Source organism: Arxiozyma heterogenica (assembly GCF_036370985.1).
Source record: "Arxiozyma heterogenica strain weizmannii chromosome Unknown scaffold_18, whole genome shotgun sequence".
NCBI lineage: Eukaryota > Fungi > Ascomycota > Saccharomycetes > Saccharomycetales > Saccharomycetaceae > Arxiozyma > Arxiozyma heterogenica.
In genome coordinates, this window is record NW_027042671.1 from 1,075,219 (window position 1) to 1,090,254 (window position 15,036).

The window sequence follows — 15,036 nt, forward strand, 5'->3', positions numbered from 1 at the left end:
TGAAATAAAAGAAAATGAAAATGCTGAAAATATGATTTCCTGTTCAGGAAGTAACAAGTGTCTCTGTCTAATGGGAAAAAATAAACAAATAATTTTAAACATATGCGCTAAACTCTCTCATGATCAAACTGTAATTCGTGCAAAGAACGGAGAAACACACAAGGGACAACCATTAACAGAGATACATCCAGAGAGAACGAAAACCATGGAGAGAAGGAACTCTAGCTCTCCTGTGAGAAGCAGCATACTATAGGGAAAATTCTCTGCCGCACTCTAGCTTTGTTCCACCCAGACCTGTCTTCCCTTTCCCACCATGCCAATGCGTTCCTTTTGAATAGGCTAACATTAACCAGCACACCTTCCCTCCCAGATCTGTGTAGAGAGCAAACACCACACCTGTCTCTTCCTAATTTTTCTTTCTGTCCCTCCACCTTTGCTTTTGCACCAAGCCTAAACCCCACAACCCTTGTAGCTGAGTTTCGCAGCAGCCCTCCTTCCCAGTAACACAAACTACTGGCTAGACAGACAGAAAGAAACACACGAGAAAGTGGAATAAGGAGTCAATAACAGGCCAGAGCATAGAAGCCTTTGAATCTATTCTCATCCCATACACATCCTAGCAAACATTTACTCCAAGCAAAGGTCAATCATTGGTTTTTGGAATATCGATATACGCCCTCTCCTGCATCTGCTGTATCAGCATGTAATGTGTAGGTGTGCTCCACCCAGTTTGACCATCAAGGCCACCTAATGAGGATGAGAGAGTAAAGAGAACAACTGTAGCAAAGGTTGAAAGATTTCAATGCTTTATTGTAGAAGACTGTTTCTACACTCTTGATGGTGTCTTGATTAGGCTATATGTATGTGTATAAAAACTTCTTCGCTCAAATCATCGACAGTAGTAACCCAATACAAGACAAGTGAGGCATCATGAAGGTATGTTCGTAATTATAAGGCACGAATAGAAAAAAAAGAGTACAGAACTCAACTGCTTCGGTTATATCAATTATCAGTAATATTTGAAGAAGCTGCATGAAAAAGAAAGTGACACATACATGGAGAATATATACGAATGTTAGTCATAATATCCAATACTACATATAACACTGAGGTGGAATATATTTGTAACACATTTAAGTAAATATATGATAACATTCTTTTCTAAGATAATTTTCCAAAGATAAGAAAAGATAACATGAAATTACACAACATATCCATTGTTTTTATTAATTCAAGATGTAACCACCAAAATATTAGTTGAATTAAGTCAATCTCAATGAATAAGTTCGAATTTTTTACTAACAAACGATAATAATGATGAGTATGATGATAAATTTTTTTATCCCATATACATTCATTGATTGGTTTTTCCCTTTCTCTCACATTATGTGTGTTTCCTTTCCTTTATTTTATTATAGTTGAACATCTCTTACCCAGTTAACGGTACTCAAAAGTGTATTGAAATTGAAGATGAACACAGAATCCGTTCCTTCTATGACAAGAGAATCGGTCAAGAAGTCGATGGTGAATCTGTTGGTGATGAATTCAAAGGCTACGTCTTCAAGATTACCGGTGGTAACGATAAACAAGGTTTCCCAATGAAACAAGGTGTCTTATTACCATCCAGAGTTAAGTTATTATTAGCCAAGGGTCACTCTTGTTACAGACCAAGACGTACTGGTGAAAGAAAGAGAAAGTCTGTCAGAGGTGCCATTGTTGGTCCAGATTTAGCTGTCTTATCTTTAGTCATCGTCAAGAAGGGTGATGAAGAATTCGACGGTGTCACCAACGAAACTGTTCCAAAGAGATTAGGTCCAAAGAGAGCTAACAAGATCAGAAAATTCTTTGGTTTGACCAAGGAAGATGACGTCCGTGATTTCGTCGTTAGAAGAGAAGTCACCAAGGGTGAAAAGACCTACACCAAGGCTCCAAAGATCCAAAGATTAGTCACTCCACAAAGATTACAAAGAAAGAGATACCAAAAGGCTTTGAAGATTAAGAACGCTCAAGCTCAAAGAGAAGCTGCTGCTGAATACGCTCAATTATTAGCTAAGAGATTAGCTGAAAGAAAGGCTGAAAAGGCTGAAGTTAGAAAGAGAAGAGCTTCTTCTTTAAAGGCTTAAATTAATTAGTCAGATGATTTGTTGATCTAAAATGTATTTTATAAATACTGTCTAATTTATTTTATACTTTTACACCATTTCTTTCTAATTTTTTTTTGTATATTTTTTTCGCCTCCCCATTTAATAAATTATATATTAAAATAAAATATTGATTTACTCTTATAATTTATCTCTAAATATCTTAGTGGCTCAAATTAACCTAATTTCGCTTTGTTATTGCTGCTAACTAACTCTTGATTTTAAGATGGATATGTACACTCTTTTTAACTAAAAGTGCAAAATTCCTTGTGTGGATTGTGTAATATTTGAAAAATTAAATATATAATGATTAAATGATTGAACGAACCTACATAACTGTCTGATTATATATTAAAAAAAATAGTATTCATGTACCTATTACTGCTGCCTGTGTTCACATATTATATTAGATATACGAAGTAAAATTTTGCCATCTACCTGCCCTGTTTACCAACCAGGATATTAGACATAATGGTACTATATTTACCAGGCCCAACCCAGTAAAGCACCAACCAATCCCCATAACATCGCAAAGTGTAAATATTATAGCAGAACTTATTGCAGCTGCCACATTCCTAAATAAACTACTCACTGCAACACTACTCGCTGCTCTTTTTGACAACAATTCAGTTAAATACGTCATTGTAGTATTATTACACCAAGTTAAACCTGCTGCTGTCAACCCAGTGAAAAATAGAATTATGGCAATATGAAATTTCCTTTGAATACTCCAACCATATCCAATACAACCTGCTGCGTTAATTATGATACCAATTATATTAAGTATTAATCTTTCCTCCAAGGGGAAAACACGGTTTCTATGTCTTCTTTTCCAATTGTTACGCAACATATCGGATAGATGACCACCTATTTGAGAACCAAATATCATACAGACACCTGGACAGACATATGCAGCACCAATTTTTAGCATTGAATAATGATACTCAGATTGCAAATAATGGGAAAATGTGACACTAAACGCATAATAATTGGCAAACAAAAGAGCCGTACTGATTGAGGTGAAGAGAACAGGTTTAATTTTAACCATTTCCCAATATGTCATAAGTGTTGCTCTAGGTGGTTTTGGATATTCTTCTCTAAAGTATACGCTCAATGACACAGGCTTTTGAATTCCAATGAATTTACAAAATGACCAATTAGAATTGTTGAATTCAAGAAGAACTTGATCTTCATTCTCATCTAGCCGATCTTGTTTCCAACCTGGATCACCATTCCCAACAATACATCTTAAAGTTTCAGGTAAAAAAAATAACACTAACAGAAACCCTACACCACTCATGATACAAGTAAAACCAAATAACCATCTCCAATTATTATCGTCAATTAATATCAACCCAGCAATAATAGGTGCTAGAATTGGACCAATATTAGGGCCCATCATAAAATATGCTATTGCCTTACCTCTATTCTTTGGTGCAATAATGTCAGTGACAGTACCTGCGCCCAAAGTGATGACTGAGCTCGAAGCAAATGCTTGTACAATTCTTAAAATGAAAAGTGACACTATATTACTAGGTAATGTCGATAATAAAACATTTACAATCATCATTAATAACAATGAAGTTAAATAGAGGATTTTTCTACCACCAATATCTGCATACATCCCCCAAAGTAAAGGACCAACAGCAAATACACCCATAAACACTGATACAGTAGCATTAATTACAGTAGTTGTGGTCTTAAATTCCTGTTGTAACAAAGGTAATGCAGGAATATAAATATTTCCGGATAATGGTCCTAAGAAACCTATAAACATTATTATAAAAAATATGACAAATTTCTGTGATTTAGTGAAACAACTATAAGGTAAGGGTTTAATTGGTCCTGGATTTGATTTTTCTGTATGGACTTCTTCTAAAACTGCATCTTTTGAAACATCATCTTCATCATAACTTTCTTTAAAATATTGTGAATTGATATTATACGGTACATATTGTCCTTCTAGTGCACCTAAATGAGGGTGTCCACTTGGCGAAAAGCTTGTATTAATATCACAATCTTTATATGACATATAAGATATGTATAGATATAGATATATTTGAATCGTAGGAGTTGTTGTTAGAAAGTTGAGTTTTACTGGAGATTCTCTACACTGCCATTCAATATTAATTTTCTCATATTACCAATTCATCTTATTTCCAAATATACACTTATATATATATATATAGTTGTATTAATTGAATCGTGTTCCTGTAGAGAACAAAAATAGCAAAGAAAATATTTTTATTACATTTCATTGTATTAAAAAGAGAATAAGTAACAGCGAGAGAACATTTTAATTTATCCTATTTCTAGCAATGAATTATCAGAAATTTTGTGAAATGCCACTAAATCAAAATGAGCCTATTTTTTAATAATATTTGAAGTTTGCCCCAGTGAATCAAAATAATCAAAAAATAGTTAGTAGTATGATCTGAATTGATAAAAACTTCATAATTTTTATTTTGGAGAAAGAACTATTCAGTTCAATATTTTAAGTCTTTAATAGCAGGTGGCATACCACTTAATATAGTCATTAGTAATAGTATTGCTACCATTCTTTTTATTATTTTCATTCTTTTTTTTAATTTTTTTATAGATAATATACAAATATAAAATGAAATATATAAATATAAATATTAAAACACGAATATAATGCTAATTAGACTCTAAAAGAATCATTATTCTTTCCTTTAATTATTTTTTAATTTAGAGAAATCTTCCTGTAAATTAAAAAAAACAAAAACTTCTTTTTCTTACAAAATATATGGTATAATAATCACATACAATCAAAGCCTATTATTATTACTGTTATAATCATAATTATTTTTATTATTTATAAAATCTAACGGAAATCGGTCTTACCATTACTACGCTTACCAGAGAATAAGTGTTTTGGTAAAGAAACTGTAGTATGTCTATCAGCTTCACCTCTTCTAGCATTTCTATTTCTCTCTCTTCTTTGTAATTTACTCAATCTATCAGCCTTGGATCTTTGAGAACCATCTGCTACACCATCCAGCAATCTATCAGATTGCCTTAGCTTACCACCATTAGCAGAATCATTGGAAGCAATAACTTCTGAAGCAGCAGCATTCATGATGACATCAGCACCAGTTTCAACATATCTATTCTTCTCGGCAGCGGCTCTATGTTTATCTTGTAATGAAGTCAAATCATGACCTAAGATAGATAAATGTCTTTCCATTTCATCAAACGATTTGGTTAACTTGGAACGTGGCATGATAGCTTTATTTTTTAAGGACTTTCTGTTTCTTGCCTCTTTGATCATAGTCTTTTGCTTATTTCTAATCCAAGCAGCCTTAGCTCTGATATCATTGACTTCATCTGCATCATAGCCTTCGAATGTGTCTTCGTCGTCGTCAGAATCGTAGAAACCTTCTCTTTCCAGCCTCTCTTCCTCTTCTTCAAGAGCTTGTAGTTTTGCAGCAATATCTGGATCCAAGAAATCATAAACGTTTTTACCATCCAAGATCTCTGGCATAACGTCGTTCTTCCAATCATCATCCTCAAGAATATATTTTTCTTTCAAGTTGATGTTATAGACACCCGCACCACCATTTTCAGCTTCAATGTCCTTGGCCAATTTCCGTCTGTTTGGATCATTTGGATCATACTTGACTTGATTCTTGAAGGACTCAGGCACATAAGGCAATCTTTCCACATCGTCTCTTGCCTGAGGTTTAGCCACATGGATTTTATTAAGCACGTTGTTGATTCTTGCTTGAGATTTCAATTTGCTTTCGATTCTGGAAGCCAACAGTTTTTCACAAGCATGGTTTCTGACTTCCATGATGTTATCTTCCAAATGACATGAGATGGTCATAATTTCCACACCAGGCACAGTCTTGATTGAGTCTAATAACTTTGAACGGTCTTCGTCCAGATCTTCTGGTCTGATAATATCGGTTTTGTTGACGACAACCATGACAGACTTGTTTGCAAACAAGGGTTTAATAGAATGGAACAATTTGACTTGTGCTTCGACGGTGAAACCACACTGTTCAGAAAGATCCATGAAATACAAGACGCAAGACCTTAAGTGTGCAATAGCGTAGATGGATTGCATTTCGATGTTGTTCATCTCTTCGGTAGGTCTGTCAAGGATACCTGGGGTATCGATAGCTTGGAACCTCAAATATTTATAATCGAAATGGCCCACGTATAGGGACTTTGTGGTGAAGGCATAAGGTTGGACCTCGACGTCTGCTTTAGTGATGCATCTTAAAAAGGAGGATTTCCCGACGTTTGGATACCCACAGATCAAAAGGGTTCTTGTATTTGGGTCGATGGATGGGAGTCTGCCTAAATGTTGTCTAACCTGTTCCAAATAGTTCAAGGGGTCCTTCAGTTTTTTGACAATGGTGGCCATTCTACCCAGAGCTGCTCTTTTCAATTGTTTACATTGGAATAAAGATTGACCAAATTTCAACAATCTGATGTAGTCACGAGACACTTGTTCTACAAGGGTCTTTGCACAGGCAACCGCAGCCAAAGAGATCTTGTAGTGATTCTTTTCGTACAGGGTGTCCATCAAGTCCCTGTGGAAAGGGTGGACGTCGTTGATGTTAGGGAACCCCTTGATGATTTCATCGAATTTTTCTACAAAACCTTCACCAGTGAATTTCACTTTACGCATATAGAAGGCTCTGATTCTTGTAATTTTAAAGCCCGGTCTAACGACGGTGGGAGTCTTTCTTTGGGTTCTGTTAAGAACAATATCTAGCAATTCATTGGATGATGCCACAGTAGGAATATCTTTCCAGGACAGTTGCATGGTTAGTTAAATAGTAGGAGTTACTTTGGTATGTGTGATTTATTATATTATAAGTAAAAACAGGAATAAGCCAAAAAAAACAAAACAAAACAAAAAAACACAAAATAATGATGAAATATATGCAATAATGTCCTCTTCCTTCCACTCCTTCTGCTTGTTCTTTCTCTTGTTCTTCTCTTTATTTTTCTTTTTAAAAAGAGAGTCAATACACAATAATTGTTATTATCTAAGGCATAGAGAGAAAGAGAGAGAGAGTATATGTGTACGATACAATGAGATGAGATGAGATGAGATGAACATTATTCAAGAACTGAAGTTTGATCAAGAAAGAAACAAAAAGAAAAAAAAAAAAAAAATAAATCCAAAACCTTGAAAAATTTTCCATCACGTCATTTCACACGAAAAAAAGAAAACCAGAGCAATATGGGGAGGTATGGGTGTGGACACATCCTTCTTTTCCCGCGGAAAGAAAAAGAATTTGCCCTCCGCGGAATACAAAACTGCAAAAAATGCAAAAAAAAAATAAAATGAAATAAAATAAAGGCAAGTTTCACAATGAATAACATATAAATATATCTTATATCTTATGTATAAGCCATGGGATATGTTATAGACTATGCTATAAACTATGCTATAACTATGTTACGCAATGAAATAATATTAGTGTAGACTGAAGCTAACCTGAATATATAGGAATAGATACACGCTTGCGATCAACGTTTGCCTTCAAACACACACACACTCTCTCCCTCTCTCTCCCTCTCTCCCCCCCCTTCTGTATATTTCACTTGTACCCGTAACGATCTTACATAATCGCATTCTTCATTTACTCCATTGCACTACCAGAAGCTAATCTCTATGAACGTGTGTGTATGTGTGTGTGTCCATTGCAGATTCTCATTTCCAGTAGAACGAAAATAAAAAGTTTCAATTCCATCATTTTTTATAAAGTCTTTTCTTCTTTTTCGTTTCTTCTTCTTCTTTTTTTTTTTTTATTTGTCTATTTGTTTATTTCTCTGCTGTTTACTCCGAACGGTTACTAAGAAAGGGGACAATGTAGGAAAGAAAAAAAAAAAAGAATGAGAGAATGAAGCAAGAAGAAAGAAATATCAGAAAGCTAGCAGAGAATAAACAGAGTCATGAAGAGTTGTGAGATAAATAGGTTGTATAGTTATATAACGAGTAATTCTATGGAATAGATTCTATAGTTCTACTATATCGTCTAATGTCTATACTTTTATTATAGAAACGGTTTAGTTATATCATCACACACACGTTCACATACGCAAGTCCACATGGATGAAGATGGTACAAAAATCAATCAAAAATGGTTCATCTGATGAATCATCCTCCTTTAGTTCTCAAAATAATGACAGCACACCTTCTATTAAGCCTTCTTTGGTATATTCACGTAATGATAAGTCATTGAAAAAATGCTCGGATGACTCTTTTTCGCAAAATCAAACCTATCAGACCATTTATGACAATTACTCAGATTTAATCAACGAGCCTGGAGAAGAAGAAGAAGAAGAAAACATCTCTAATCATTTTGATATCTCAAAACAGAGAAGAAACAGTTCAGATACAAGATTCATCTCTGCACAACTCTCCCAGTGGAACTACAATAATAATAAAGCTATATTAAATAGAGTCATTAATCATGTATTAGATCTCATAAACCAAATTCAAACAGAAAACGATAAAAGACCTATCCATATTGTATTAAGTAATAGTACCGCAGAAAACAATATCAAACTTCGTATACTAGATTTGAATATTAAAATCGATGGAACCTATAACATTAATAATAGCATAGATCCATCTAATTTTAATACCAAAGTTAAAGATAAGATTATTATTACTACTACTACTACTACCACCACTCCTCCTCCTCCTTCTCTTCCTCTTCCCATTCCTAACCATAATAATAACAATAGTAACAACAATAATAATTTATTTGATTTAGATAGAAATGCATTATCTAAATTATTTAAATTAAAATTAACTAATATTCATAATCACTTAAAATCTTTACAAGAAAGAGTAGACGACGTCTCTTCAAAAGTGTTTATCACCGGTGATGTAAATACAGGGAAATCTTCCTTTTGCAACTCTCTGCTAAGAAGAAAATTATTGCCTGAAGACCAATTGCCTTGTACAAATGTCTTTTGTGAGATTTTAGAGGCTAGAGATAACGGTAATGTTGAAGAGATTCATGCTATTTTAAACGATAAATCAAACAACAAAAACAATTCTACCTTATTCAAATATAGTATTAAGGATAAATCCACTTATGAAGTTCATCAATTATCCGAATTGGATGATTTAGTACAGAGAAATGACAAGTATAAACTTTTAAAAGTTTATATCAAAGACGATAAAAGAGACCCTGAAGAAAGCTTGCTTAGGAACGGTACTGTCGACATATCCTTGATTGATTCCCCTGGCTTAAATATCGATTCCATACAAACCGCAGAAGTCATGACAAAACAAGAAGAGATCGATCTTGTCATTTTTGTGGTCAATGCAGAGAATCAATTGACTTTGTCTGCACAGGATTTCATTAAAGTCGCATCAAGAGAAAAAAAATTAATGTTTTTCGTTATTAAAAAATTCGATAAAATTAAAGATAAACAAAGATGTAAGCAACTGATACTTAATCAAATCCAAAATTTGTCCCCTGAGACTTATAAAAATGGGAAGGATTTCATTCACTTCCTAGAAAAAGATCTCGATCGATATCCATTCAATACACCAACAAAAGGGAACCCTGATCCTGATGATTCTGATGATCCTGATGATGGTTGGAATGATCCAGATTTTGAAAATTTAGAGAATTCTTTAAGAAATTTTGTGTTAAAGAAAAGATCAATGTCCAAATTATTACCTGCAAAGACTTTCCTTCTCAAAATCTTAAATGATTTGGAGATAATATCCAAATATAATATCGAAAGTCTTAATGATGAAACAAAAAATATTAATGATGAATTAAATAAATTATTACAAGATGTGATAGATACGAAATCACATTATGACAAATTTATTAAAAAAATTGATACACTTGTAGAGACCACTATAACTAATGTTTATAATAAAACTAAAGAAAATATTGATTCATCTCTGTCTTTTGATATTAATAACAACTATTTACCCAAGTATCAAGGATTATCAAAAATTTATGACTATGTTATTGAAACTGAACGATTCATTAAAAGTAACATACAAGAGAGTATACTTAACAGTGAATCAAATGCACGCCAACAGACTGATTTAGCCGTACAAAATATTTATACTTTAGTAAGAAATAATATGGATCCAAATTTCATGGAAGAACGTCAATTCGATAGTAATCGCATGTTTATGTGTCGATACCATTTATCTGCTAAACAGTTTGATGTACATATCCATCTGTCTGATCTATACGCACCTTCTTGGGAAAAATTTCTAGAATACATTGGAGTTCCAATATTACTCAATCCTATAAGTTTAAATGAAAATACTAAAACAACAAACAAAAATAGTGATCTAGAGAAACAATTGGTGAATAAACAATTACAAAAAAACAACGAACTCGGTACTACTCAAAATACCCTCACCACAGTTCTTGGTTTAACATTATATCCATTAACAAAATATATGAAACAACCTTCACTAATTTTCACTTCAAAACTACCCACATTGGCTATTTATTCTTTTGGAGGTTCTCAGATTGTGAAAGCTATAGTATGGAACGGGATTCAAACTTTTTCATTCAAAACTTTGACTCATATTGCAGGCTCTACTATTGTGGTTAGTTGTTTGTTAGGTATCTCATATTTAGTATACGATTTACCTAGAGCATTACCATTAAATCTAGCAAATAGATACAAACAAAAACTGACAGAATTAAATTTTAGCCATATTAATGCAAAACGTGTTTCTCAAGAAGTAGCTACAGTATTAAAAGTTCCAACAAGAGAAATTGTAAAGACATGTGAAATTGAAGTTAATAAAAAAGAATCTACTAAGTATGATTTAGAGGCTAAAAGAGATAAGTACAGAATATCGCTTACTTTTTTTGAACACATTCTAAATGCTACAACCACCCAGAAGGCTGTTGTGGAGGGTCTAGATCTAGAAGTTGATTAAATTTTTATAAATATTCTTACAAAAAAACAATGTGAATACATTTATTTATATAAATCTAATATAGTTCAAGGAATTATCTTATTTTTTTTTCCTTTCATTGTTTTACTAAATACCATTCTAGATAAATGAAAAAGGAAGGGGCAGGTTCTATCTAAATTTCAGCCGAAGATTAGCTCTGTAACTTACTATCTCTGTCTTCCCTGTGTTACAATATGAATGTTCTTGACTCCTTCATTGAAAACAATCTCACACAATTTCTAACATAATATTATTTTCATTGAAATTTTGAGATTGGGGTTTTTCAAGATTTCAAAAACATTGTGCATCTTATTTATTTATTTATTTTTTTAATTTTATTGGTGTACAAAGTAAAGAATGTGGACAATTAATAGGAGTAGTTCTAAAGCCAAGCCACGATAAAACAGTATTAATAGTCTTCAATGAGTAATTTCTTTGACCACTAAGTCATTTAAATCAGGTGAATGCGTATAGTTAACTACTTATATTTTGATTTTATTCACCTGCTTCTTTATAGCTTTGTTACGCTCTATATATACATAAAGACGTTATTAATATTAGTAACACCTAAATAGTTTAGACCCTTTGTGCGACGTTTAATTCCTATCAAATTTGATAAAAAGTTTCTTTTATGAGCAAAGATAGTAGTAATTCTCAATTTAAAATTTTCCAAGACGTTGTCTCAAGTATTATCTTAACAGATGATCATAATATTCCTTCTGAACTGAGATTTAATAAAGTTCGACAGATGCCAATAATTAGGCAGACAATGGAAAGCAATGTGTATATGTTTCCCTCAATTCAAAGTTATGATGCCTATAAAAACAACAATAAAGAATTTTGTTTGAATGAGGATGGGGTTGGCATTCCTCTATTTACATTTGAAGTTTGTAAATTTACTGAGTATAATCCAGATAATTCTTCGGAAAAAATAAGGTATAAAATATATATTTATATTTTAAAAGGTGTCTTAGAAACTCCTCCATTTGATTACGAATGCATTATTAAATCTAACGATAAATTTAATATTTACAAATGTCTCTTTTGTACCATATCCAAAAAATTAAAATGGTTTAGTATCATATATAACATGTCAATAAAAGAAACCACAGAAAAAGTATACTACATCATATCCAAGGGTTTAAAATTAGATGTGTTAATGGATGATTATATTATTCGTTGGAATAATACACATAAAGTATTAAGGGACACAGGATTCAAAGCTCGAATCCTACCAATTGAAACCAAGTCACATTTCGATTCAATCAAGGAATTTAAAACTTCCACCCCATATTATAACCAAGCTCTTATAAAAAAGAAACGTGACAACACTGATAACTATGTTACTGAACCCCAAGTATATCCGTTTGACACACACGGTACAAAAGTTCTGATGACGGAACCTCAAAAACATTTTATCGGACGTTATACCACAGATGGTGCAGGCGGGTTTTCAAATAAAGTGGCTATTGTATATGTTGGGGAATATGGTTCATTAAATTCATTTGGGATCACCAATATTCCATTCACAACTAAATTATTGGCATGTCAAGCACTGCTTCTCCATAGAATTGAAGCAACAAGGCGAATGAAAAGACAAAATAATTATACTAATTACGCAATAGGTATGATGTGGTAAATCTGCATATACTTAATAATACACGGTATATATATATATATATATACGCTTATTAAAGGACATTAAATCATATGCATTGAATTATCCATCCACTAATATACTATTATCCCAGAGATGCTTGTGCCCATTAGAGTTTTCAAAATATCACATGATGAATTTAACATTTCCTTTCTCTTTTTATTTCTATTTTTTTTTTTTTTCGATAAAGCATTCTTTCGGGGATAACAGAGTAAACCCGAAGATAAATAAAATATCTCAAAAGATTTTTCAAATAAATAAGCAAATGTTTGACAAGAAAAGAAATAGAGAGACAAACAGGTCTTAAAAATATATATATAAATCCTTCAGTCTCCATGGGTTGAATCTCATTCTGAACATTAATACACTCTTATAAGATATGAATTGCCTTCTCCTTGGTTCCTTTGTTGCTTTTTTCATTTTATTTTTTTTTTTTGGATCTTTTGATCTCTTGATTCTACATTTATAGAGAATTCAGTAGATAGATATAAACAAGAAAAAAAAGTAGGAAGAAACAGGACTAAACTGAACCAGGAAGACAAATGGCGACAGAAGGGGATTTATTAAAAGATATTAATACATGGCCAGTCCTAAATCCCTTCCATTGGGGGTTTAATGGTACCGTTAACCATCGTATTGGTGCTAAGGGGACTGTAGAATTACATTTAAATAAGAAGAATCTGGCACAAAATGATTTGAATTCACAGGATACAGTTACTTTGGACCAGTTTGTCAAGGAATATATTCCTGGTTTAAAAGATGGTGCTAAGTTTCAATTGGATAAGAAGTTGTTTACCGGTATTTTACAGACTATGTATCTTGGAAGTGGTGATTTCAGTAAGAAATTTCCTGTGTTTTACGGTAGAGAAATTGTGCACTTTTCTGACAATGGTGTCTGTACAGCTGATTGGGTTATGAATGGGCCATGGAGACAAAAATATCATTTTGATCCATTGACAGGTGAGTTCAACAAACATTTATTCAATGAAGATGAAGAAGCCACTCATCCAGAGAATTGGCCACGCTTACAACCAAGAACTAGATACTTAAGTGATGAAGAATTGAAGGATCTTCATAGTGAAGAAAACATTGAACGTCCGTTAATTGTTATATTACATGGTCTAGCAGGCGGTTCACACGAACCTATTATTAGATCTTTAACGAATCATTTGTCTAAAGTCGGTAACGGTAAATTTCAAGTGGTGGTCCTAAACTCAAGAGGTTGTGCACGGTCCAAGATTACCACACCTTGCTTGTTCACTGCATACCATTATTTGGATGTCAAAGAGTTTTTGGAACGTGAAAGAGCAAGAAATCCAAAGAGAAAAATGTATGCGATTGGGTGTTCCTTTGGTGCTACTATGTTGGCTAATTACCTAGGATTTGTTGGAGAGAAGACCCCGTTAAGTGCGGCAGCTACTTTTTGTAACCCGTGGGATATGGTTCTTGCATCATACAAGATAAATAAAGATTTTTGGTCACAACACATTTTCAGTCAAACTGTGACTCAATTCTTAGTTAGAATGGTTAAAGTGAACATGAAGGAGTTAGAAGTACCTGAGGGAACTAAACCCACACATATTCCAACACCGGAGAATCCATTGTTCCATGGATTCACACAGTCCAATTTGAAGAAGGCATATAAGATGAAATCTTTATCTGAGTTCGACACAATGTTTACTGCACCAGCGTTAGGTTTTAAAGATGCTATGGATTATTACCAACATGCTAGTTCTGTAAATAGATTGAATAAGATAAGTATTCCACTGTTGTCTGTTAATTCCAGTGATGATCCAGTTGTAGGTGCGGATCACATTCCAATGCATTATTTAGATGAAAATCCAAATGTTTTGGTGTGTGAGACAGACTTAGGTGGTCATTTAGCATATTTGCAAAGTGACGGTGATTCTTGGGCTACCAGGCAAATTAGTAATTTCTTTGATAAGTTTGATGAGTATGTCATGTAAGTAAAATAATATATATATACATCCTATTATTGTTATTGATAGTAATATTATTAGATAAATGCTTGTTATATAAAGGTTAGATATTCTTTCTTGTATCTTTTCTTTTTATATTCGAATAACAAAAGACTAAATTAGGAGAAAAAAACAAAAATAAATAAATAAATAACTAACTAAAGATTGAAAAAGAAGAAAGAGAAAAACCAAAATGAAAAAGAAAACATTATTGAACCATTTCATCTTTCCCTTACGTATTGGATCTATGCTTGTGATAGGAGAATAACTAGAAGTGACAAGAGTCTGCAGAAAAAGCTTGCAAAAAGTAATTTT

General features: G+C 32.9%; 6 protein-coding genes across 6 annotated transcripts; 4 read left to right on the top strand and 2 right to left on the bottom strand.

Annotated features, from left to right (window-relative positions):
* Nucleotides 1–930: 930 nt before the first annotated feature.
* PWA37_002276 (uncharacterized protein) lies at nt 931–2,123 on the top strand (the record flags this gene model as incomplete). Its single annotated transcript, XM_064858873.1, has 2 exons — nt 931–936; nt 1,419–2,123. The coding sequence occupies 2 exons, from the start codon at nt 931–933 to the stop codon at nt 2,121–2,123; spliced, it is 711 nt and encodes a 236-aa protein (XP_064714696.1).
* Nucleotides 2,124–2,547: 424 nt separating this feature from the next.
* On the bottom strand, nt 2,548–4,173 carry DTR1 (Dtr1p; the record flags this gene model as incomplete). Its single annotated transcript, XM_064858874.1, has 1 exon — nt 2,548–4,173. One exon carries the CDS (start codon nt 4,171–4,173, stop codon nt 2,548–2,550), a length of 1,626 nt encoding a protein of 541 aa, XP_064714697.1.
* An 813-nt stretch (nt 4,174–4,986) lies between these two features.
* NOG1 (putative GTPase NOG1) lies at nt 4,987–6,939 on the bottom strand (the record flags this gene model as incomplete). The annotated part of the gene is made up of 1 exon (XM_064858875.1): nt 4,987–6,939. One exon carries the CDS (start codon nt 6,937–6,939, stop codon nt 4,987–4,989), a length of 1,953 nt encoding a protein of 650 aa, XP_064714698.1.
* Nucleotides 6,940–8,238: 1,299 nt separating this feature from the next.
* FZO1 (mitofusin) lies at nt 8,239–11,067 on the top strand (the record flags this gene model as incomplete). Its single annotated transcript, XM_064858876.1, has 1 exon — nt 8,239–11,067. The coding sequence occupies one exon, from the start codon at nt 8,239–8,241 to the stop codon at nt 11,065–11,067; it is 2,829 nt and encodes a 942-aa protein (XP_064714699.1).
* A 649-nt stretch (nt 11,068–11,716) lies between these two features.
* PWA37_002280 (uncharacterized protein) lies at nt 11,717–12,724 on the top strand (the record flags this gene model as incomplete). Its single annotated transcript, XM_064858877.1, has 1 exon — nt 11,717–12,724. One exon carries the CDS (start codon nt 11,717–11,719, stop codon nt 12,722–12,724), a length of 1,008 nt encoding a protein of 335 aa, XP_064714700.1.
* Nucleotides 12,725–13,284: 560 nt separating this feature from the next.
* Nucleotides 13,285–14,709, top strand: EHT1 (medium-chain fatty acid ethyl ester synthase/esterase; the record flags this gene model as incomplete). The annotated part of the gene is made up of 1 exon (XM_064858878.1): nt 13,285–14,709. The coding sequence occupies one exon, from the start codon at nt 13,285–13,287 to the stop codon at nt 14,707–14,709; it is 1,425 nt and encodes a 474-aa protein (XP_064714701.1).
* Nucleotides 14,710–15,036: the final 327 nt, after the last annotated feature.